The sequence below is a fragment of the Lasioglossum baleicum genome, chromosome 5 (genome assembly GCF_051020765.1).
Source record: "Lasioglossum baleicum chromosome 5, iyLasBale1, whole genome shotgun sequence".
Classification (NCBI taxonomy): domain Eukaryota; kingdom Metazoa; phylum Arthropoda; class Insecta; order Hymenoptera; family Halictidae; genus Lasioglossum; species Lasioglossum baleicum.
Window position 1 is genome coordinate 12,241,409 of NC_134933.1, and position 25,329 is coordinate 12,266,737.

General features: G+C 42.2%; 1 protein-coding gene across 3 annotated transcripts in view; it reads left to right on the forward strand.

Moving 5' to 3' along the window:
* Plexa (plexin A) overlaps window positions 1–25,329 on the forward strand; it is a 434,401-nt gene that overhangs the window by 119,255 nt on the left and 289,817 nt on the right. For all 3 annotated transcript variants that reach the window (XM_076424412.1, XM_076424411.1, XM_076424413.1), the window contains exon 2: window positions 5,193–6,472. In XM_076424412.1, coding sequence (XP_076280527.1) covers window positions 5,303–6,472 — 1,170 coding nt within the window. In that variant the 5' untranslated portion in view covers window positions 5,193–5,302. The remainder of the gene's footprint in view (window positions 1–5,192; window positions 6,473–25,329) is intronic.

Here is a 25,329-nt window from a genome sequence, read left to right on the forward strand (position 1 = left end):
CTGTCTAAATTTATCGAAGCTCTTGTATTCCTTTCTTCTCCGCGGAAGTTACGATTTTATGCAATGATTTTCAAACAACCGCAGCGTATTCCACACTCCTCGATTTAAATATCAAACGTTGGGAATCGCTTCTCAGTTACAGTGAAACCGCGTGCGCGCGCGCGCGTTCATTTCAATTCATTTTTCGTTCATTAAAACTTTCGTGTTCCTCTTTCAATATTGATTCTTTCTCGCCGCTCGTGAGCTTCGCGGCCAAGACCAGACGTTTTGGAACGTTCAGTAGTTCTCGGACCCTTTTCCGCAGAACATCCACTACGAACCACTTGAACTCTACTTATATTGCCCGAAGCTTTTCCGTTTCATTCATTACATCCTACTTATCCCTCGAATTTACGCTTCGAACTTTGAATCGCTCTCTACAGTACGTATCCTTCGACGATCAGACTCTCGTCGAGTATATACGGTTCCCTCCATCGAGCGATGGCCGCTCTTACGTCGAGCCGCGAAAATAATGGAAGAAAATAAACATTTTCTTCCCCCTCGGTAGCAAGCAACGGTAATTAATCCCTAGCCGGGATATTTTTTCCACCAGGCTATTTCAGCTTCGAACGGATCTGTTTTTTTCTCTTTTTTCCGTTTCGTTTTTGAGCGGGAGAGGGTATATCGTTACGATTAATCCCAGAAAATTGTCGTGCCCCTCTGACCAGGCCGGTTCGCTCGTAAACACGCTAATTAAAGTGTCGTTTCACGGCCGTTTGATTTTCCCCTGGCAAAGGAGAGAAACGGTCCCCGGCGCACAACCGTGTTCTCCTCTGTCGCGACCTGTCTCGGTCGGATCGGTAATACCACGGTGTAAACCGTCGGCAATTAAGACTGTCGTTAATTACGGTTTTAACCTACATTGAGGCGCGTTTGTCGCGTCGTACAATGAGAATCCGCAAAGAAAGGCACGCGCGCGCTTATCATGCACGCACGGTACACTCGCGCGCTCGGAAGCGCTCGTAAGTTGGCCAAATATGTTTCAAAACATACGGTCAGGCTGAACTTTACCCTAAGAAACCGAAAATTTTTAACCTTTTTTAATTGTAATCTTGTAAATTTTTAATCTGGGAGCAGCGTACGGCAGCGGCCACATCTTTTCTCTTGATTTCTCTCCTCCGTGCAACGCGTGCGGATGCGTAAGGAAGAGGCTACCGACTGTTGCCTCGTGCACACCGAACATTGCACGGTTGGTACACGCACACCACCTTTCGCAACGTGTTCCACCGTCGTTGCTTTCCTTCTACGTGGAATCGCGCGTTCTTGGATATCTCGATAGTTATCGAGTCGTTGGATACCCCGACGCGATTCTCTCTCTCTCTCTTCCTCCTCTCTCCCCCTCTAGATCGTTGCGTGTTTCCTCGTGGATTTGCTTAAAAGGCCGTGTTCCCCTTTATCTCTTTGCGCTTACACGAGAACGCGGGTTAATTTTGTTTACAGCAATCGGCTCATAGCGGAATAGAAACTAGATTGCTGTTTAATTGATATGCCCTTGGTATGCAACTTTGAAACGTTTCGCGAGCGAAGAAACTGACATGAAAGAAAATTTTCTTAAAGATTATATGTATCTGTGGTTGTAAGGAAAAACGTCGCATGTCACAGTTTCAAATAGTTTGAGTTTATGAATTAATTGAGCTTTAAAGTATAGAATTTACGTGTTCATCAGAAAAAAGTCATGAAAACAAATTCGAGAAGCTTAGAAAATAATGCACTTTGACCAATGTCCTATGTCGAAGAGTTAGTAATCAAAATTTTAAACGAAAATATCTCGAAAGTGAAAGTATGCGACATGCGGCGTTCTTCCATACAACCACAGATATTAAAGAGACGATGAAGTAATACAGCTTTAAATTTTGCTGAAATTCCCAATCTTTAAATGTAGAATATTTTTACAAATGAGATAAGTGCACCAAAATCCCCAGTCTGCTAGTTATTAGACTGCGGATTTTATGCATTTATAACAAAACTGAGTAGGTGTAATTTAAAATAGCGAAAATATTAGAAAAATTTGAAAATACCATTATATTATTCTCAACCTACTAAACGTAATAGGGAAGAAAATAAATTTCTATTTCACTTCAGTTTACTTCAGTGTACATATGAAGTACTTATACATACTTACACACTCATGAAATGTACTTAATGAAATTCGAAATTAGAAACAAAGATACTGAAACTGAAGAAAATTGTCTCGAAGATTCGAGAGAAAATAAAGTATAGCTGTAAATTTTGCTGAAATTCCTAGTTTTCTGAACGTAGAATATTTTTACACACGATAAGTGCACAAATATCGCCAGTCTAGTAATTATTGTGACACAGGTGTGACGAACCGGTAGCGTATACTTATTCTCGGCACACCCAGTGTATTTAATAATCCGAACGTATAGAAAAAGGATGAAGGGATCATTTGAAATTACAGAGTTCCCATTTCCACCACTCTTCTCCGCATACAGTGAAATTGACGTCTGTCGAGCCCCTCTACGTCTCGGCTTACCCCAAGATGAGCGTCGGAAAATAAGGAAAGTTTTTTGTTGCGATCGAACGCGTTACCCTCCGTTACGATAAGAAACGAAGAATACGTTTTTCTTCGGTCCCTGCACCCAAGTCTCCCTTTTGCTTTCAGATTCCTCTCCGTCTCTCTCTTTCACGCACCCCCTTTCGCGTGTTCCCGAGCAAAAATCAGCCGCTTCATTTCGTTAGGAGAGCCACGGGCTGGCGTTACGGGTCGATTCAAAGGTACCTGGTTTCTGCAGTCGATAAATTGTCAGACACCTCCCCTGCGTTCTCACTTTCGTGCTTTTCTTTCCCGTTCATTGAGTTTTATGAAGTCCTACGCGACCTGTCCGACCACGAGGCATTTCCGATGTCGGCGCAGCAATTATGGCGGCCGATGTCTCTTCTGGCGCGCGCACCTTTTGCGTGCAAGGGCTAAACGAAATGAAAGTTACACTGAAACCTGTTCAATATTTTCTCGTGTTTTTCGAGACTCTGAAAGGCACAAGCGAGTAAAAATTAAAATAAGAATTTTGTGTCTGATTAGACACATGTTTATCTGACACGAGCAACCACATCAAAGCTGGTTAATGCTCCAACGGTTGTTTTATATTCTTAGTGAAAATTATGCGATAATTCCGAAGGAATTCGATAATGTACGGACAAGATGCTTAAATCGGGAGAATATTCTCTGGGTAGAAAAGATATTCGTGGTTAGCATATTTGCGTTTTTATCCCTAATTCACGCCAAGCCTTTGCGTGCGATTGCTTGACTCTCCTTGGGTTTGAAGAGATAATCGAAGCAATTACTTCGTGGCAGAAGGTGGTTCATGTCTAGAGTGTCGTTGGCTCGGTACTGGTTTGCCATGGATGTAAAACACCTGCTACCTTTTCTTGTGAAAGCGATAGCACTTCTCGCCTAACTCGAAACTGCTCTCTACTGTCTGTTGTAATATACTGAAGTATATTCTTCATTTATGTTACACCAATGAAATAAATTAAATAGTTTACTATCGAGGCAATGAAAGAAACCATTTTTTAATCAAATCAAATATTCATTGACAAGGTAAAAATAATGAATATATGGAACGCCTGTCTTTGAACTTTCTACGAGATTTAGCAATTCTTCTATATTCACTTATAATCAATTATAAAATAAAAATACAAAATAAAAATGTTCTGCATTTATTCTTTAATTTTTCTAATCTTTTACTGTTTTACATTTCACCCAATCAACTTCTTCGTAAATGCATAAAGATCCGCAGTTTAATCATCACTCTATGTACTATTGGCAAATATTTAAAATTATCCTGAAAATATTTCGATCCACCTATTATTCATACTCGAGCATTCATTTAAATACTTATAAACACTAATCCTGATAGCTTAGAAATTTATTCGGATCGTTACACGCGCTGTAATTTTTAAAGGGCTCGTGTATATATGATAATGAGAGAGAATGCGTGAAATTAACACAGTATGCTTCATACTTCGTGAACCTGTAGGTACAACGCGGCCCCTTTCTTCTTCTTCTTTCTCTCCCACGGAACGCGGTACGAAGCAACAGACGAACGTTTCACGCTTCGTTTTATTACTTCATAAAATTTTGAAGTGTAGCGGGGGAGCTCCAAGAGAAATTAGAGATGCATGTAAAGGATCCCCTCTTTTTATTTGAGAAACGTTTCTGTTATATAGAAATCACTGTTCCATCTGCGCGGATACGTACAAACGACAAAAAAGAGATACCTGAACATAACGTGCTAATTAGCGTTTCATAGTCTCGTGTAAACAGCGATTTTCTTTCTTTATTCTCCATATGTGCGGCTCGAAAAAAATGTTCAACGATTGCACGGTCCGTTTTAGGTGGAAGGATTAAATGTAAACAACATGCTACAATGTCGGATGCGTGTAGATCTGCCAAAGAACAAGCAGAAACTTCTTACTGCGATGATGAGATATAGATTGTTTGATTATATTATTTGTATAATTTATATATGTATACGATAAAGTGTGCGAGGACCCGAAAATGTCGAAGATTCTCGAAGGTTAAACTTTGAAATTCTCGATTATGTCGAGATTCTCGAAGGTTATATTTTGAAATTCTCGATTATGTCGAGATTTCCGAAGGTTTCGGGATTCTCGACAATTTCAGGGTTTTCAGTACTCGATTTAAAACCAATCGTGGAATGAGATTTCCGACATTTGCGGCGTTTCCGAAAACCATATTACAAAATTTAATGAGAATCCCATTAATTTCGAGAGTTCTCTATAATTTCGAGAACCCGTCCCGGCCACCGAGATCCCCACAGTTTCGGGTTCCCCCTAATTGCATTTGGCGTGGGGCACGGAATCACGAAATAATTCGAACACTTTACACACCGCATAGCATGTTCACAAGGTCGATGCGCACATTAGTAATTCAATTCTGAAAGATTGTCTGGGTGCAATCAACCAGCGCGCAGCGCCGAGGAGCAGCATCTCTCTTAAGTGTCTCTCCCCTCGGCATGGCCTCGCGAGCATCATTTGTGAGCATGTTTTCGTTCGAAACAGTGTGCGTATCGTAAATGTGATCGCAAATGGAACACACCATACTTTTTCCCTTTAGACTTTAGACCATCGAAACACAAGAGATCTAACCATGTTTCGTTTCGTTTGTGCAGGTCTGGGCGAGGCTTGAGGAGGACGCCTCCACGAAGATCCCCGTGCGACAGCGAAGGAGGAAGCGGCGAGAGACCGTGGTGTCCCGTAGCGTAGGAAGTAGAGTAGTAAGATGCTAGTCTTCCCTGTCAGCGAGAGGTCGACGAGGATGGGATCGATGGTGTCGCATGAACGGCAACTTCGTTTACTCTTGTCGATCCTGGTGTTGCTGTCTCCTCGGCTACCGGTTCGTTCGACCCCGGCCGACATAGTACAAAAGTTCCACGACCCTGAGGTGGAGCACATGAACCATCTGGTGGTGGATAAGAACACGGGTCGGTTGTACGTGGGCGCGGTGAACCGGCTCTATCAGCTATCGCCGGACTTGAACCTGGTCGTGAAGGAGATAACCGGGCCGAAAGGTGATTCGACTGCTTGCTCGATGATCAACTGTCCTCGGCAGACACCAACTCGGCCGGTGGACAACGTGAACAAGGCGTTGATGATCGACTACACGACTAGCAGGCTGATCTCGTGCGGCATCGTGTCACAGGGCACCTGCAGGGTCCGGAATCTTCACAACATCTCGGACATCGTGCAAGAGGTGAAGGAGGCAGTGGTAGCTAACAATGCGACAGCCTCCACTGTCGCATTCATCGCACCAGGACCACCGAATCCTCCTGTCTCCCAAGTGATGTACGTAGGCGTCACTTACACCGGAAACGGGCCCTACCGAGCCGAGGTACCCGCAGTCAGCTCCAGGTCCCTAGATAAAGACAGGATGTTGAACATCGCTAAGTCTGCCGTTACCACCGGCACTAGGATGTATGTGAACTCCTTGTCGCGCGACCGGTATCGCATCAACTACGTGTACGGGTTCAGCAGCGGAGGATTCAGCTACTTCTTGACCACGCAGATGAAGAACACAGAAACACCTATCTACATGTCGAAGATGGTTAGAGTGTGCCATGATGATGAGCATTACTACTCGTATACTGAGATTCCCATCAACTGCTCCACTGAGGGAATCAATTACAATCTATTGCAAGCGGCGTACGTCGGCAAGGCCGGTTCTGTTCTTGCTGAGGATTTAGGGATCACCGCGCAGGAGGACGTTCTGTTCGCAGTGTTCTCCAAAAGCGATTCCCCCAGCAATGATATTCCCTTGCCGCTATCAGCGTTGTGTGTGTACTCGTTAAAGGCTATTAGGAGGAGGTTCATGACCAATATACAGAAGTGCTTCAGCGGAGAAGGACACCGGGGATTGGACTACGTCTCGCCGAGTCACAAGTGCATCTTAACGGTAAGCGATTTGCTGTTGTTCTCTTGTCGAAAGCGTAGCGGGATTTCATTTCATGAAATGGCTTTTCTACCTGATCGGCGGTTATCCAATTTTATTTGTCGCGTATCAGAAAATTAACCTCTTGCCGTGCTTCGACGAGTCGGCGGAAGATTTTAAACGAAGTCTAACGAGTATGAATGTCGCGCGTTTTTTTCTAGACGAAATTAAATTGTATTCTTTTGTGATCGATGGTTAACCCTAGATTATTTAAAACCTTTCTGTGTTTAACATTTATTTCCAGAAATTCTTATTATAAGACTATAATCTAATATGTTTGCGAGTAAACAATGGACATTCAGAGAAATTTTGTGATATGTTTTAGAGGAACATTAAGGAATTGTTGAAAGAAATACAGTAAAAATGGGTACCCTGTTGACTACACGAGGGTTAAAGCATTGAAGTCAATCTGTAGCTAAAAAGTACAACAATACGTTTGTCGGCTTGTTACTCGTTGAAGCGATTTCGTTCGGCTTTATCTGTATTTTAAGAATAGAGATATTTTAATTTCTCACGCAAATTTTTACGAAATTTTCGAAAGCAATTTATTCACATCAAATTAACTTAAGTCGATAGCTGTTCTTCAAATCTTCGTTTGTCAAGAGCTTGCTAAAGAGAGAATGCAGGGATTGCTAACAGTTCAACGAATGTAGCGATGCCTATCTGATCGTGCGGAGTTGAGAATGAAATTTCCGTTGATATGAAATTCTCCATTCAGTATGTCTTCTGAAGCATTCCATAAAACTGTCCCCCCGTTGCTCCTGAATCAGCTTGCGCAGCCGAAGAACAGACGGCAGAGCTAGTTTCCAATACGAAGCGTTATCCCGACGCTTCATTTCACCGCGCGCAATTTCTGCACATTTCAGCAATTCAAAGACGAAAACGAGGCGCGGACGCGAGCGAAACAAAGAGAGACAAACCAAAGCAAACCAAAGAAAGAAGAGGGCGGAAAAATTCCTGGCGGTACGCAGATGCCGAACCGCCGCCCCTTTTCACCGATGCAATTTCTCGTCGCGCATTCTCCCCTGACACCGTGAGACAATAACCCGACACGGGGCCCCGGACGGAATGCGACCAACGTGACATAACGAACCGCAGCCGTCGATGCTTTCTCGCGCTTTTCAAAAGTCCGGGCTAAATGCATCGACGGGGTCCGGCCGCTGCACACGTCTGCGCGTTTCCGGAGTCTAAGCAAATACGGCAACCTTGTTCCGTCATTTCTCGGATCGTTTGCCCTAATTTCGCCAGGCCCCTAACACCAAATAGCATGTGAAAATTTATTAATACAAGCCTGTCGCCCGTCGAACGGAGTCGTACGATAGATTTTTAGCATGCTATACCGCCGCACGGTACGTTGTACTACAAGTTGTACAACAGCACCACAAACGGTGGAACTGTCGGTCAAACGGTCGAAGCAACTCCTGTCGTACAATTAGTCGTACGATAAATCGTATCGCCTGTAGACCGTTTTAGACATGACCGCGCCGTTAAAAATCCTCGTTCCTTTCAGCTCGGCGCCGAAGCGAGGCTCTGCGATTAATTGTACATGAAAAAGATCGATTCTCAACGACCCGATCCGCGAGCTAGCGACAAAAAACCCGCGCGGAATGCGAATTAAAATTCTTTGACTCCGTCCCGCCCGATAGAAAATTCACGATAACCCCGGTTGATGGCCGCTCGTCGAAACTTCGATCGGGAGATGAATTCTTTCACGAAAAACTACGATCGACTCGTTACTTGCGGAAGCTAGCCTAAAAAAATAAATACATGATCCACACGTGTTATAGAAGTTCATCATTGATGTATAATCAATAGACTGCGGATTTTATGCATTTATGACGAAGATGGACACGTACAATTTAAAGCAGTGGACGAATTAAGAAGATTTAAGGACATCGGTGCATTAATATCAGCTTAATAAGACAATTAATAGGAGAAATAAATTCATATATTTGGCTCCTGTGTCTTGCAATCAATGCAAACATTTTATAAAGATTTGGAGTGTACAAAGAACTAAACAATTGGAGTGTACAAATTCTATAAATCTTACAAGATCCACCTACAGGCTCAAGCACCAATCAAGCCTAAACTGTACCTCATTTGCTAATGACTAGACTGTGTATCTTTATGCAAGTAGGAATTTATTGCTCTCTGTAATAGATATATTAAATTGTAAGAAATGTATCGACACTCTAAAATTTGTGTAATCTATTTAACGTTTGAAATTACACCAACTTATTTTCGCCATAAATGCATATCTGCCTGTAAAACAAGGTTAAATAAAGAAATCAAAAAAATTGTAAAAATATTTTCTCGTCATCTGTAACATCACCGTCCCGAGAATCTCGAAAATTCTCCAACAGGTAGAATCAAAATAGTCGTCGCGGCGAATCGGAAATCGAGTCACCTACCCCTACGCGATACTCGTACGAATCATTCGAAACAAGAAATATTTCGCGCAATCTCTGTACCGAGAGGAGGTCGCGAACCTCTTCGTTTTTTTTTTTATTATTCGCAGTTCGGAACTTTTTAATTGCAAGGCTCTCTCGAGTCGAAGCAGGGCCATCCAATTTGCGCGAATGGGATTTTCCTCGAACGTGACGCACTCGTCCGTTCGTCCGCCCGCCCCTCGTTCCCGGTTCGAGCCTTCGCGCAGCGTTCTACCCCTTTCCTTCGTCCCATCCGCCGTGTACAGTCCCATTCCGACCGTTTCCGCGATTCTTTTGTGACGTAAAAATTGAATCGGAACTACAGAGACGCTCACGCCTACGCGTTCGCGTTACGTACACAGAGGCCGGGTTGGATCGCGCGCGCGCGCGTGAGCGCAAACGTCCATTGTCTACTTTCCACCCCCGTCCAGCCGAGTTCCCTTTCTCCGCCGTCCAGTTTTCCAGGTTAGCTACAGCTTCATTGTCCGGCAGCTTTTGCACATGCCAGCGGCAGAGGTTACGGGGCTGCGACCCCTGGGTCTCTCTCTCTCGCGCGCGCTTCACCCTTCCACCCCTCTTGTCTTCGATGGTGTCGCTGGCCGGAATAACGACAGCTCCAGCGCTGGAACGCACACCCGGTGACCAGCGGAACGGAAACGCGTAAACGGAACATGATTCGACGAACTGACGCCTCCGTGTCAGTGAAACAGGGTTGCCCAAGTTTTATTGAAAATATCAACCCTCAGCCTCATGTTCATTTTCACGATATACTTTCCATTTATTTAGTAACGTGCCTTTTATACCACATTATAACCAACTTTTAGTGTTCATTTTCACGATTCATTTGTTATTCATTTTGTGACGTGCGTTTTATACCACATTATCTAGATAAGTTTCTTTAGCAACTACAATATTTGTTACATGTATGTAATTTACATTACATAAAAAAAAAATAAATAGAAAGATTTCTATAAAATTCAAAGATTTTTACTTCTTACAATTGCCCATAGCTATTTTTTTTACCGATTTCCAACCAATAAAACACATGTATTAATACTTTTCTTTTAACACAATCAAAACAGGAAATTATTTACACATTAGCTAGTAAACTAAATCCTTCTAACGTCTTTAACACTGAACCTACCACGAGGGATCAAATGGGGACCCATTTTAGAATTTTTATTTGACAATTATTGAAATTGTAAAGGCGTTTTCATGGGAATTTATATAATATATTTTTTGACTCGAATATACCGGGTGAGTCACCTAACGTTTTCACGTCAAATATCTTTGTTGTTTTCAAAGATACATTGAATGTCTTGAGCACAAAGTTGAATGGTAAAATGGGGCTTACACGATACCAAAAACATCTATATTTTTATATAATTTTTCTAGAGATATATCAAGGTCAGCTTCATTTTTTTTAAAAATGAAACCACCCTTTTTTAAACATCTACAATGATAGACCCTTTCATTACGAATTCAGTGACTATAATTACTCAAGATTATTCAAAGTCACGGACAGCAAGAACGTATAAAACTAAAATATGGAACAAGAATACATGTATTTCATAAATGTTCGAAATGATGGCCGTCTACGTCGATACATGCCTGTAAACGGGCTCTGAGGGAATGTCCGTGACCTTGAATGACCTGGAGTAATAATAGTCACTGAATTCGTAAAGAACGGGATTATCATTGTAGATGTTTAAAAGGGTGGCTTCATAGAAAATGAAGCTTGAAGAAAAAAATGACATAAAAAAATCTTTTGGTATCGCGTGTGTGAGCCCCATTTTACCATTCAACTTTGCCCGGAAGACATATAATGTATATTTGAAAACAACAATGATATTTGAGGTGAAAACGTTAGATGACTCACCCTGTATATTATAGCAATAATCGCACAAAATATAAATAAATTTAATCGGTTTATTTTGATAAAATACTATACCCATCAATCACTTTTGCTGGTCGGTGTGATTTACTGTTAAATAATTCAAGTTATCAACTCGAAGTTTACGAAAACAAATAAAGTACGAATACTTTCTAATACCCACTGTGCATGTATGAAGTTTCCTAGGGAAATTGAATAAGAAATCCTGGCATCTCTCCACAACGTGCTCTACAGAAATCTGTGTATTTTGATCGTTAGCGGTAATGGTATCATTCGAGGATTGCGCCGATTCCAAAGAAAGTCGGCTCTGCGAGTTAGCATTCATTATCATTAGACTCGTTTACCTATTAAGTAGAACGAGACGGTCGGTAGAATTCGCCACGGTCGATTCAGATCCTCGAGGAACACCGGGGAAAACAACCCACGGACGATGTCCCCGGAACCATGACCATACTTCGTTCATTAATTATCGTTACGTTGCGTTTCTTTGTTCCCGCCGAGGGAAGAGGAGCTTGACCGGTAGCGAGCGCGAACGTGTTTGTTAACGCGCGTGACTGATTCGAGCAGAATAGGAGCAGTAGATTATGACTGTGTTTCGCGCGCTTGTAACACAGTGAAGAGAGGTAGATAGATACGAAGAGAGAGGGTAGGAGAGAGCGAGCAACTCTAGCGATTCGCTGATCGTAAATCATGTCGCCCTTGTGTTCCTGGAACACAAACGTGGTTCCGAGAAACGCGCGCGGAGTGTGGGTTGGACCGTTTGAAAAGGTGGGAAAGAAGCTGATATTGAAATTCCGGGAAGAAATAAATATCCTTTGCCCCCGTGGATGGGACGAAGAAAGGAAAAAGCGGAAAGCGGAAACCATCCGCAGAAAAAGAGTGCCGAGGAACGCTGGGAAACCGGCGCCGAGTATGTATTTTTACCGCAATAAGTTTCGCGCGCTTTTCAACCGCGGATAAGAAAGATATTAAAACGCGCGGCTCTTTTCTCCGAAGATACTCGATCCGTTTCTTCTTCCTTCGACGACGAGATACGCTCGTCGATACGCGTGACAGATAACGAAGAAACAATAGGTCACTCTTTGGCGATTCGAAAGAAAGCAAAACGAGTATACAATGCGCTATTAACCCTTACTGCTCGAGAGTGGTGACTCAGAGGCACCACAAAAATTGCTGCACCATTATTCAAAATATTGTTTACGTTATTAAATAAGTTGGTGTCTAATCGATCACTAAACATTTAACTATTGTATTGTAGGAAATATTATTTTGTAGACTGCAGATTTTTATTCAAACTAGAAATTTAATAAGTTATATATGGTGTAATCGAATTCTTTGTGTAATATATATGAATAGACAGCAACTTAAAACAGTAAAACCATCGGAGGAGTTTGAAAACACTGTTATATATGTTATTATTCAACCTATTAACTTACTTTTTAAAAGGATAACATATCGATTAAATATTAATGGACTCTAGATCGTCGTGCAAGGATTTTTACCGACTAATTTAGGCAAAGTAATATCCAACAGAAACTTGTTTAGTATGGCGAAGGTTCCAGCAGGCCAGAAGATGAAATACAGCATCTTACGAAACTTTGTTAAACTTTATACTACATTAATTTATAAACCTACGTAAGACCTGTCGTTTAAACATTAATTATGGCACCGCATTCTGGGAATATATTAAAAAGTACATAATAAGTTAGTTTTTTTTATCAGCTCTGTGGCTCTTTATGAACTAACGCTTTTCACTTTAATTGACAATTTAACGGCGATGTCACTCGTGCATAAATTGCATAAGTTTTCACGTGAATGTATAGTCATTTCCAGCAAGGTACTGAATGAAACAACACGTTAGAGACAATTTTCTGTAGACAACTATAAAATTGTCTATCGAGTGTGTTTGCGAAGTTGAATTGAAAGTCTTTTGTCTGACTCGGCGTTACAAAGCAAGGTATTAATTGCGCCGACGCGGGATTCGAAAATTGATCGGGTTACCAGATTAGAGGATGGGAACAGCTCCAGACCCGCGACGAGGTGAACGTACACAGAAAGGAAACGGGGGAAAGCTTAAATAAAGAAATCGAGTTACACGATAGCAATCCGATGCGCGACAGACAACACGCGAAATCGATAATTCACTGAATGGTTGCCAGGTAAGGTTCTCCCACAGTAGGCAACAGCGTAAATCAATTGGCTGAATCTCCTAGCGTCTCTCTTACGTGTATTTACGTAACAGGTGGTGGTATCGAAAACCTCAGAGATTATAGGGCATAGGTGGTGAGATCATGGACAAAGCCTTGCACGTTCCTTTCACGCGTATCCTCGGTTAATCTAGACGATCTTCCTCCGGGAAAAAGACTGGTTTTCTGTCGTTGCGTTCAATCGCCGTAGTCATCTCCTGCACCGAGCTACTTCTTTGTAGTTGTCGTGCGTCGGCCAAATGAGAGTCAATTATGGCGCAGCGTTTTCTAAAGACTCGCTTCACTCCTTATTCAGCGTTTCATATTTTTCCAAGACGTCCGTCCCCGTAGAGAATTGCTTGACTCTTTAAAATATATAAATACATAAGTCATTAAAGAAAATCATTTAAAAATTAATGGAGAAAAGAAATGAGCTGTGCTTTTCCACTTTTATTAAAACAGGGAATTGTTATGAACATTACGCAACTAGAAAAATGATTACTATCACGACGATCGAAGTCAATCAAAATAAGATAGGGTGGGGAGAGTTTCGCATCATCGCGCACGTGCGCATCTGAGTTCGGCGAACGCGCTCATTCAGTTATTCAGTCAGTCAGTTGGGCTGGGAATTCTGGGAGCAGCGTGCGGGTTCCGGGGCCAGGAGGACCGGGGACTAACCAGGGACTGACCAGAGGTCAAGCAAAAGGTTCAACAATCTGAAGGCGCACATGTGTTTGTGATTGACGATGCAAAATTACCTGCTCATTTAAAAAATTCGACAGAACTTTCCCTCCAGTCTAACACTTGAAATCGCTCGGTCTCGAAAATAGAGTCGCAATCGATTGCATTTCCACGGCGAGGTGCGTGACGCACCGGCATGGCAGTTTCGCATCGAGCGTTCCCACGGATGACTCATGGCAAGACGCTGCCTGAGTTTATTATCGAGTTCGCAGGATAGTTTTGGCGCTTCATTGAAAGTAGCCGGAGACGTCTGGGATTTTTGGCCGCTCGGGGACGAGATTTCGGAGGGTTGAGAAAGAGGAATAGAGAGGGTTAGAGTATACTCCGCGCCGGTGGAACGAAATGATATTCAGCACCGTACCGACCGAGATTTATTCAAATTTTCGTGACTAGACTGCTCCTCTCCTACCCTCGTCTCTCTGCTCGCTTCATCCGCGCTTTTCCTCTCTCCTACCTTCTACTACCTCTGTTTCATTCGTAGATCCCCGAGCCTCTTATTTCTCCAGCCTCCTTTTTTTCCCGTGGAACGCGGCGAGAAAATGTTCCGGGGAACACAAAGGATCTGTTCACGTACGGAGGGCGAGAAAAAGGCTGAACCTGCCACGGGAAAGCCAGGGAAGAGTCGGCTGCTGCAGATAAGGACGCCCATAAAGGAGATAAAGATTGTTTGTTTGGTCCGGCCGACGGACAGCCTCCGTGGGACAACGCTCTCCTCCACCTTCTCATTCTTATTTTCCTCTATTTCTCACATTTTTTGGTCACGACGCGCGTGAGACTTTTATTTTCTGTTAGGTCCGACCTCCTCCGCATTCTCTTCTTCCTTTCTTTTAACTTCGAACTTACTTCCAGCTCTCGAGTTTCGGCTCGGACTTTTTCCGACAATTTTTCCAACATTTTATAGTCGCCATGGGTCTACGTCATATACTATATGAATACCGTTGAAACGGTGCGTTTTCATTTTTAGTAGTGTCTGGGAATATTGTACGGAGTTCATTGTTCGCCGCAGAGAATCTCAGGTTGTCCGAAAAGTTCGTTTCGTTCTTGTCGATAAATTTGAAGAGAGTTGAATTAAATGAAATCTTTGTAGATCGAAAACAAATGAAAATTGTACAAAATTCTATGGACTTTTATATTCTGGTTTTTTGCGAAGATTTTAGCAGAATTTAGAGTACGATGGCATTTTATTTATCGGTGACGAAGGAAGTGGTTCACCCCGCACGATGGAATTCTTATCTTATCGATTTTTGCGGCTTTCGACATAAACGTTCTCATTTTCATTCTTCCGGTTTGACACGCGTCTTATCGTGAACGCGTATGTTCTTAAAGTATTTCGCTGTTTCGTTGAAAACGCCCAATAAGTTAATCTCGCCTCCACAGTTTTAGATAAGAATGCGCTAATGGATGCTCCGCTCGGGTAATCTCGGCGTTCGAGATACCGAAATCTGAACTCTCATTTAAAACGTAATTAATCATTCCTCGCTTAAAACAGGCAACTTAATTATACATTTATGTTATCTGCGAACCAATGGTCCTTATTTCACTAGTGTATCGGCTGTAGAAAATACTTTCCATGAATAGAGGATCAGACGGGACTTAGCCTAAGGCGATCCGTCTTTCGCCCGTCCCATCCCATTGATCTTCGCTCGGTCGAAAAAAGTTTATCTGATCACCTTAAAAAGCTAATCTGATAATTAGCCGCAATTAAGATCGACAACGTCAAGCTTCCCTGACCTCCCAAGCAGTTTCGAACACAAAAACCCGGACGCAAGAACTGTCTAGATACTTAAAGTTAAAGTGTCGCTCAGAGATAAATCGGAAGCGACTGCCTTACATTATAAAAATAACAAGAACTTTTCTATCCAATTTTTAGCCATTTGCAACAATTCTGCTTGACAAAACTGTTTTACATTATAAAAATAGCAAGAAAACCAAATTTTTAGCCATTTGCAACAATTCTGCTTTACAAGACTGTTTTACATTATAAAAATAGCAACAACTTTTTTAGCCATTTGCAACAATTCCAACAATTTCTCATGGAGAAATCTTTACATTCTCAATGATCGTAAACTAAAAATACTAGAAACCGTGATTTTCACCGGTCCCGTAAATCGAGTGTTAAACAAACTGGTGCACAGTGGGATATTTTGCCGGAAAAGTCGGAAAAAACTATTTTAGCGTTATTTGTAGGCTCAAGGTCATATATACTAGGTCAGCGATAATATTATTCAATCAAAAATGCATTTTAATATTTTTTTTCACTCCATAACTAAACTCAACAGCAATGACCAATTTTGAGCTGAAACGATACCAAACTTAGCCATTCAACATCGTTATTTTTTACTAATTCTACAAGAGCATATTCTTAACTATAATTTACAGACGGATAATCATGGATTCTTGAATCTTCATAGTACGAGTTTTTGCCAGGCTCCGTGGCGTTCCGTGCAGCGTATGCTGCAGTTCCTCTATCACGTCCAACGCAGAACATTAAATCCGAACTTTCAACATCATTATTTTTTAATGATTCTACAAGAGCATATTCTTAACTATAATTTGACGAATAATCATGGATTCTTGAATTTTTGTATTTCGAGTTTCTGCCAGGTTTTGTGGCGTTCTTAATATGCCGAAGTTCCTCTACCATGTTGTCCAACCCAAAATAATAAATCTGAATATTCAACATCATTATTTTCTCGCCTTTCAACATCATTATTTTTACTGATTCTACAAGAGCATATTCTTAACTATAATTTGACGAATAATCATGGATTCTTGAATTTTTGTATTTCGAGTTTCTGCCAGGCTTTGTGGCGTTCTTAATATGCTGAAGTTCCTCTACCACGTTGTCCAACACAAAACAATAAATCCGAATATTCAACATCATTATTTTCTCGCCTTTCAACATCATTATTTTTACTGATTCTACAAGAGCATATTCTTAACTATAATTTGACGAATAATCATGGACTCTTGAATTTTTGTATTTCGAGTTTCTGCCAGGCTTTGTGGCGTTCTTAATATGCTGAAGTTCCTCTACCACGTTGTCCAACACAAACCAATAAATCCGAATATTCAACATCATTATTTTCTCGCCTTTCAACATCATTATTTTTACTGATTCTACAAGAGCATATTCTTAACTATAATTTGACGAATAATCATGGATTCTTGAATTTTTGTATTTCGAGTTTCTGCCAGGCTTTGTGGCGTTCTTAATATGCTGAAGTTCCTCTACCACGTTGTCCAACACAAACCAATAAATCCGAATATTCAACATCATTATTTTTTCGTCTTTCAACATCATTACTTTTACTGATTCTACAAGAGCATATTCTTAACTAAAATTTGACAAATAATCATGGATTCTTGAATTTTCATATTTCGAGTTTCTGCGAGGCTTTGTGGCGTTCCAAATATGCTGCAGTTCCTCTACCACGTCCAACGCAGAACAATAAATCCGAATATCTGGGGGAAGCTAATGGTTCGCGAAAAGCGTCGTCGATGGGTGAACGATCTCACGCGAGAAATGAAGTTCGCGAAAATGTTGGGTGAGCCAACTTGTTGGGAGATACCGAGTATATGGAGTCTTGCGGAGAGTCGAGCGGAAAGCATTCAATTCCCATCGTAACGAGACACGCACGAGAATACCGACGCGACGCGAGGCGACATGAGGCGACGGTAGAAGGCTCGTCTATGTACATATACATATACGCGTATGTGTATGTGCACCGGTTCGAAAGTTTACTTTATATTCAGCCGTATGTAAATGAGAAACGATCATTCAGCGGCGTGTGCGCGGTGCGGTAGCTGGCTGGTCCGGTTCACGAACCGATCGTGGGCGCACGTGTAAAACCGAGCAAGAAAGCACGCGCCCTGTTCTCGTGTTTCTTTCGTAAAGGGGGTTCTTTAAGCCCCTATGCACCGCTGTCACGCGATAAGAACCTCGACGGCGGTTTACCGATTACCCGACGCTGGTAAAGCAAACGTACGTTCCTGAATGCAAATCGACACCGATGGACGAAACGGAGGACCGTTATCGTACACCTCTCTCTCTCTCTCTCTCTCTCTCTCTCTCTCTCTCTCTCTCTCTCTCTCTCCCCTGGTAAAGAGGAAAATCCATTTGCGACGCTTGTGCACGCTCGATTCATACGCCTCGAGACTCGAGACCCCCGCGCACACACGCTGCTGGGAACTCCTCTCGATCGCGACTTCCATCGACGGCTTCTTCGATGCCGCTCTTTATTATTGAATCCGCCCTCTGAACCGATCATTTCCACCGACAAATCGGGTATACGACTTTCTCCTGCCAGCCGGTTCGAATACACAAGCTGAATCAACAAAGATTTGGCTTCTTCTCACTCCACGTTCGGCACTACGGTACTCCGTAACTGTCGCATCTTTCACCTTAACCCCTCGCCGTACCATTTTCTTTGCGAATGCAGCGATTAGACTGTTGTCTTCATTCTCGAAAATATCGAAGATATCTCGAAACAAGACATATATGGCTTAGACCACTTTCGTAATTATGGGCACGTACACTACCGTCCATAAGTATTTGACCACTTGGCGGAATCAAATCTAAAAGTTTATATCATATACCGTGGAGTGCCAACGCACGTTCATTCGCCGCTGACGCTTTCTGACGTCGGGTGAGTGGACTGTAACGTGGCGATCGGCTACTCCGATCGGTAATTTGATGAAAAATTGTGCGCACAGCTGCACAGTCTCGAGAGACACGTCCAGTTTCCGTGGCACCGGTCAACCGAAACTCGATAATGAAAGTCATGACGCTGGCGACTGGCACTCTAGCGATATCGCGGTGAAAGGTAATTGTTTATTGATATCGATCTTTTCATAGAAAATGATTGAACCGACTGGTTCTGGTTCGATTGAATTTTAAGATCTAACCGTTTTCTAATTTGTGTGCAAACAATAAAGAAAACCCGAGCCCGATTTTAACAACTAAACCAATACTTCAAAGAGCTGTCGACAGAGACCTGGCATATTTTTCTAAATCAAATGAACACGGCTGCAATAAGACAAAGTCTAAACGAACATCGCGGCGCAGCGGTTTTATGCGCGACAACCTAATTTCTGCTGTGCTAGTTTCGAATCCATTCGAATAAACGGCAAACACGGTGGAAAAGCTACGCGAACAAAGTTCCGTGCAGGTCGTGTAACGTGTTCGCGGAGAGCATCCAGAACGGAAAAGAACGAGGGGAATTAAAAGAAAAGAGAAACGACGTAGAGGAGGCGGCCGTGGAGAGAGGGGCAAGGGAGGAGCGGGTTGGCGGAATTATATTCCGCGAAATACAGGCGTGCTAATGAGGTACACTAATTAAAAAGTTCTCGACTTTCTATGGCCGTCTCAAAGAAAGGAGCTCGCGCGGCCCGGCCACGACGCTGGAGACTCGGTGATTTTTCGCGAGGCGAATACGCTCTGATCGGCGCGCGATCCTCCTCATCCGCGAGCAAAGACTCAGCTTAAAGGACCAAGTGTAAATGTCTCTGAAGAAGCCGCGGGAATTTGTGGGACGATAACGTGACGAAAGGGGTCCACGGTTGTTACAGCGAATTCGACTCGGAAGCACAGAACGATAATGACGGACGGCGAGCGGATATACAGGGTGTCCAAAAATGTTCGAGCTCCTTTAAAGGGCCGGTTCCTGACTTTACTTGAAGCCGCATTTTCGTTTGCAAACATGTTCGTCTCGGCTCTGTTAAGGAGTTATTGGATGATTGCATAAGTTTGTACAGCTGTATTAATCAATTATATAGTCACCATCCTTTTCTACAATCAGAATTTATTCATTAAATGAAATTCAATGGTTAAATTTTAAAGTAGACAGCTTTATTAATCAATTACATTCGATTTAATTCCAATTGTAGAAAAGAATTGTGACTGTATAATTGATTAATGAAGCTGTATCTTCAAGATTTAACCATTAAACTTGATTCAATGAATACATTTTAAATAAGTTGAATTAACCATTGAATTTTTATAATTTTTCTTTACACTCCGCCGTGCATCTGCAGTTTGCTACATCTACGCAAATCGGACACGAACTTATGCAATCATCTGATACTTTCTAGGAACTTTTAATTACTTTCAAGTTTTCCTAGCTTTCTGGGAACTCGAACATTTTTGGGACACCCTGTACAGAGAAGGCGAGTTGGAGCACCCGGAGACAAAGACCGAGAGAGAGAGAGAGAGGCCGGGTGAGAGAGACAAGGGTGGAAAGCTGAAAGAGCAAGCGAGCGAGCGAGCCAAAGGCCGTTTTATACGCGTGTCGTCCGCGAGACGACGCGACGCGGAGTCAAAAAGAGGGAGGAAACTGCCGCGCGCTGCCGACGTTGTTGCTGCTGCCTGGCCCCGTTCTGCTCAATTTCAAAAGTTCTGCACCTGCCAGGTCGTGGCACGCTTCCACTTCTGAAAGCGTCGAGTTTCTTTCACTGGGGAAGAAATTAACGAAAAAAGAACCGGAGGAAGAACGCGCCCGCCGCGCTGAGCAAAAGAAAGATGAGCAACGTATCATCTGACGAGCGAACTTTCCATCGGGGTGGGTCCCTCGATCCGCGACGCTCTTGGGTTTCGCGAATTTAACGAAAATGAAGATGTATTGGTTCCAAATGCCCGAAGTTGTTAACTCCGCTCGAAGGAGATTCGATCTCGTTCTAAGACTTTCGGAAAAAGTGCTCTTTCCCCTCGATCTAGATTGTCTTTGGGACAAATGACGTCAGAGAAAGAAGATTGTTGGATTCAGCATCGTTAATGATAGAATTTATCTTGATGTCTTCCCCTATCTCGTGTAGGCGTGAATTCCTAACTTGTGTTTGCACTTATCTCCTAGAAGTCTAACTTTGAATATCGCAGGAATTCTATACGGGCTCTTTTCATTAGAATAGCTCTAATGATGATCTACTACTTAGCTACCGATGAGTCTCTAAGCGATCTTTCTATGGAAGATTGCTCTCAAAGGCAGAGCTTCAAGGCAGACGATGATAGAAGACTCCCATCTTGCTTTGAGTACCTGCGGTTTCTTGGCTCCAGCCTTCGATGAAGCTAGAGCAATTTGTACCCATTTCAACCCTCACGGGCGCACCCTTTTCGTGACTATAAAATTGACGATACTTAGCACCATTCACACCTTCATCTATCAACTTTTTAAACGTGTTTTCGTAGATGCTTCTTGTAGGCTCGTTTGTTTTTCTGTCATTCCCAATGTATGTAGTATTAGGTCGTTCGGAAAGTAATTTCGTTTTTCGTGTAGAGATGGCAATGTAGAGATGACTCTTATAAAATTTTTTTTAAAATGCTGGAGTATTAAATTCAACAGAATTCAGTACGATTTTTATTTATTTTGGATCTGCAAGTGCTATTACCAACGAAAATAGAATTTTATTTTGTACCACCTTCTTAAAATTTGTCTACAAAAATTGAAAATTGCATAAAGCGAGATGTCTTCTAAAAGACTAGGTTTGCAGTCCCTTGGCTTCGCAATCAAATTGTGAACTGCCAGCGCATTGTGCTGCAGCTTCCTCTTGACAATTTCCGCAGAATATCCAACAACGCTGCGCGCCACTGAAAAAGTATTTTTGCGAAATACCCGGCAGGCTCGCGAACGAATTATGAAATAACGATTTGAACTATTCCGCGCTCGTTACCATTAACTCGAGTATCGGACGCACGGGCGCGAAGTGGGTACATGGAAGTTCAATTTTCCACGGGCATGGAAAAATAGCCGCGCTACCGAATCGACGAACAATAGCAGAAATCGGGGTTTCACCAGCTGAAAATCTATTGCTTCGGTGAACCGGTGTTTCTTTGTTTTTGAATCGAAGGAAACTGTGCTATTCTACTGTTTAGCTGCCTGATAAATTACCATAACAGGCAGTGACGTAAATTTCTTTCCAATTTTTGGCGCGGCTGATCATTGTGGAGAACAATGAAAACCGAATTTTTTGGGGTGTTTCATTTTTCACGACCACAGTTTGTAACGAAAAAATCTGAGACAAAATGTGACATATTTTGGATCCCGAGGCGCATTTTACACAATTTTTTCAAATTTTTTTGTTGCAAACTGTGGCTCGTTAAAAATTGAAAACATCAACAAGTGTAACTTTCCTCCTCACAGCAGAAACGTCGAAAAAATTTGGTTTTTATTTTGTTTTCACAATGATCTCCCACAACAAAAAATCTGAAAAAAATTGACGACACTACCTATTATAGTACTTTATCAAGGAACTAAACAGCAGAATAGCATGTTTTCGTATTTTCGAGAAATTTGGCATTTTTTTTTTGCTTTTTTGAGGCCATTTGGTTGGTGGTAATCTTGAAGGGTCTTACACAATAACCTATTGTCTCTGAAAGCGCACTAACCAGATGATTTTTGGGGGTGACACAGTGACTCTACCTCGCTGACTCTACCACCGTGGTAAAAGTCGTCTGAAGAGTGGATGCAACAGTGACAGGATGGAAATGCCGGGCGAGTGCAGGCTCGCTCGCGTCATCGAACGCAGCGGCGTTCTCCCAAGGGCAAGAGAAAGCTGTTCTCCTGCTAGCAGTAACCCAGTTAGAAGCGGTGCGGTTATCCGCGCGTATCTCGCCTGTGTATCTCTCTCTTTCTCTCTGGTGCGAGGCACTCGACCGGAAGTCCCTGCTAGCCGTCCTCTCCCTCTCCTCAGCCGGAAAGGAGCTCGAGGACTGCAAGCAGGACGACAACCACTCGACGGGAATCGCTGGGGCAACGTGCCAGCGCTCTCCGCGAGGAGCCGATTAGTCGGGCCTAGGCCCGAACACTCCTCTGCGAGATCTCCTCGTTATTCCGGGAAATGAGGGAAAAACGAGCAACCGAACGACCAGGCTCATGCAAATCGACCGAGATTCGTCAGCCGAAGGAGCGATGCTTCGCTCGCGCTCGTTTGCTATTCTAAGAACGACAAGGACTGTGTTTTTGTGAACGCTTTTCGGACGCCTGTACAGGATGTAAAGAAATTTATAGCTAGCATAGGATGATTCTACGCCTTCGATTTGGCTGAAATTGAACGAAGGAAGGTGTCGCAAAATTGACCTTGACCCTGGATTTTAAGGTCAAAAGGTCAACAGTTTTTAAAAAATTGCATCGTATTTTACTCCTCGCGAGTGTTGAAAGTGCATTATTGGCCTTGCACTCCCGCTCAAAAATATGTGGATAACACGTTTAATTTTTATATGAATCTTTGATCAGTTTTATTCAATTTATAATAATAATTATTATTATCGTCTTGAGAAGAGACAGCGGACCGCGTCAATGGATCATCAATTAAATTGTACAATTTGGTACTGTTAGGATAAATTATGCTTTCAACAAAGTGTCCACATACTTTTGAGCGGGAGTGTACATACGCGTTAAGTCCTTACTGGAACAATTTTTCAGGATTAAAAAATTTGATAATATTGGGTTGGAAAGAAAGTTCGTAGCGTATTCAAATTAAGAATCGAAGATAAAATTAAGGTATTTATTTACATGTTTATTCAATAGCACGAGAAGTTACCTTAAAAATGGCAGAAAGTAATAGAACAGAATGGGAAGTATGTTACTGAATAAATCTATGAATAAATACCTGAATTTTAGCTTTCGATTTTAATTTACAGACGCTACGAACTAGGAATGTCGATTTTTAATCGGTTATTTAAAAAATCGATTATTTTCATAAAATAAATGGATTTTTAGAATCGATTCTTCAATATCCGATTTTTACAAATAATCGATTCTAAAATTGTAAAAATAATCGATTTTTATGGCAAACTGTATGACTGTACGTGGAGACCGTGGAGTGTTTACTATGGAGACTGTATAAAGAGATCTAATTAGCATCAAACGTAACTATATAAATTTTCCTAAAACGCGACAATTCTACTGCGCATAATGATTCTAACGGGACTCGTTCATTGGCTAATTCCCTACTCGTACTCGGCCGACCACGCGACCATTGGCTGACGCGCAACAACATGCGCGAAACAAGTACGTAATAAATTTTTCAACTTTTTCGATTTTCATATACTCAATTTTGCTATAAGTTCATAAAGATCCGTAGTCTAATAATTATTATTACTTTGTTTCTTTAATAAAAGAGTCCAACAAAATTTTGACCTTCGTTTTTTTATCATTTTTAGACATTTCTAAAAAAAATCGATTATTCAAAACATCGATTATTTTCGAAACGATTTTTTAGTGGATCGATTCTTGAAGCTTCGATTATAATCGATTCAGAAAAATCGATCTTTTCGAAAATAATCGGCATCCCTACTACGAACTTTCGTTCCAACCCAATACTTGTAAATAACTTGCTGATAAGCCACAAGAATATGAAAAGCGACGAGGACTGCGCTATGTGGGTCAGGTGGAAACGTAAGGGAAACAGAGTATAATGCGGAAAAGATAACACAAAAGACAGACTGCTCGGCTTGGCGATGGATCGATGGAGGATCGCGGGAAGCTGGGGCCGATACGAGCGAACTTGTTGACTGATGGATTGGTTGGGTGGTACACGTGCGAAGAGCCAGTTTTCTTTCGGCGATGCAATAAATAATACCCATCGGATACTGGTTCTTTCGAGGAATTGATGGGAGGTGGGATCGAGCCAGCGGAATCGACGAAGCTGCAGGATATCGGTACCACCGTGTCGCGCCGCCCGGTTGCCGCGAGGCGACACTGAATAATTTCGCTGTTTATCCGCGGCACCGATATGCCAATTTATCCTCGGCCCACGGTTATCGATTTCACGGTCGCCCGTTATACGTAATCATTTTCTGACTTTATTCCGCGAGCCGCGGCTGTAACGGATCGCCGGGAATAAAATTCATCGGGCAAACAGTTGCAGATTTTATCGGTCCGTATTAATTGCATACAAACCTATCAAAGATATTTACGCTGAAAAATCGCAGGTCTCTATCGGGATCCGTAATAATCCATCACGGGCTTGAGATTGATCGTATTATTCACAGTTTACAACGGAAAACCCGTCGGCAAATAATGTCGAATGGTATTCTCGTTTTATTGCTTTCGAATTCAGATCGGCTTACCCTGCGAGATGGTTTTCTAAATGGCGAGCCTTTGTTCTCAAATTATTAACAGGTACAATCCAACGATCTAGTTGTTCATCTACTTTCCTATGAGCCGCGATACATACAACGTCGTCTTTGCGTGATTCGTCGTATTACTAGCGAGTTTCTAGAGCTTAGTTGGTCAAACTATGTTTAAATTGATGGAAAACTGTGCACGGTAACACGAAGAGGGCAACACTGCGGTTGTAAAGTTAGTGCAATCTAGAGTCAAGGCGGTTCTAGAGTCAAGGTCTCCACGGAATTGCATCTCTAGTTAGGTTGCTAGTAGCAATGGAGGAGTCCTGATGGTATAAGTCTAATCTAGACTATGGTACCTAGAAATAATGGAAAAATTGAATTGTTTCATTATCATTCGGATCTGAAAATGGTAGGGTGTAGTTAAAGTTAATTTTACTTTGCTCGGTAAAAATAAAAGTTCCTTGATAATATTTCTAAACGTGCACGTGTAGAATTAAAAGTTCTTA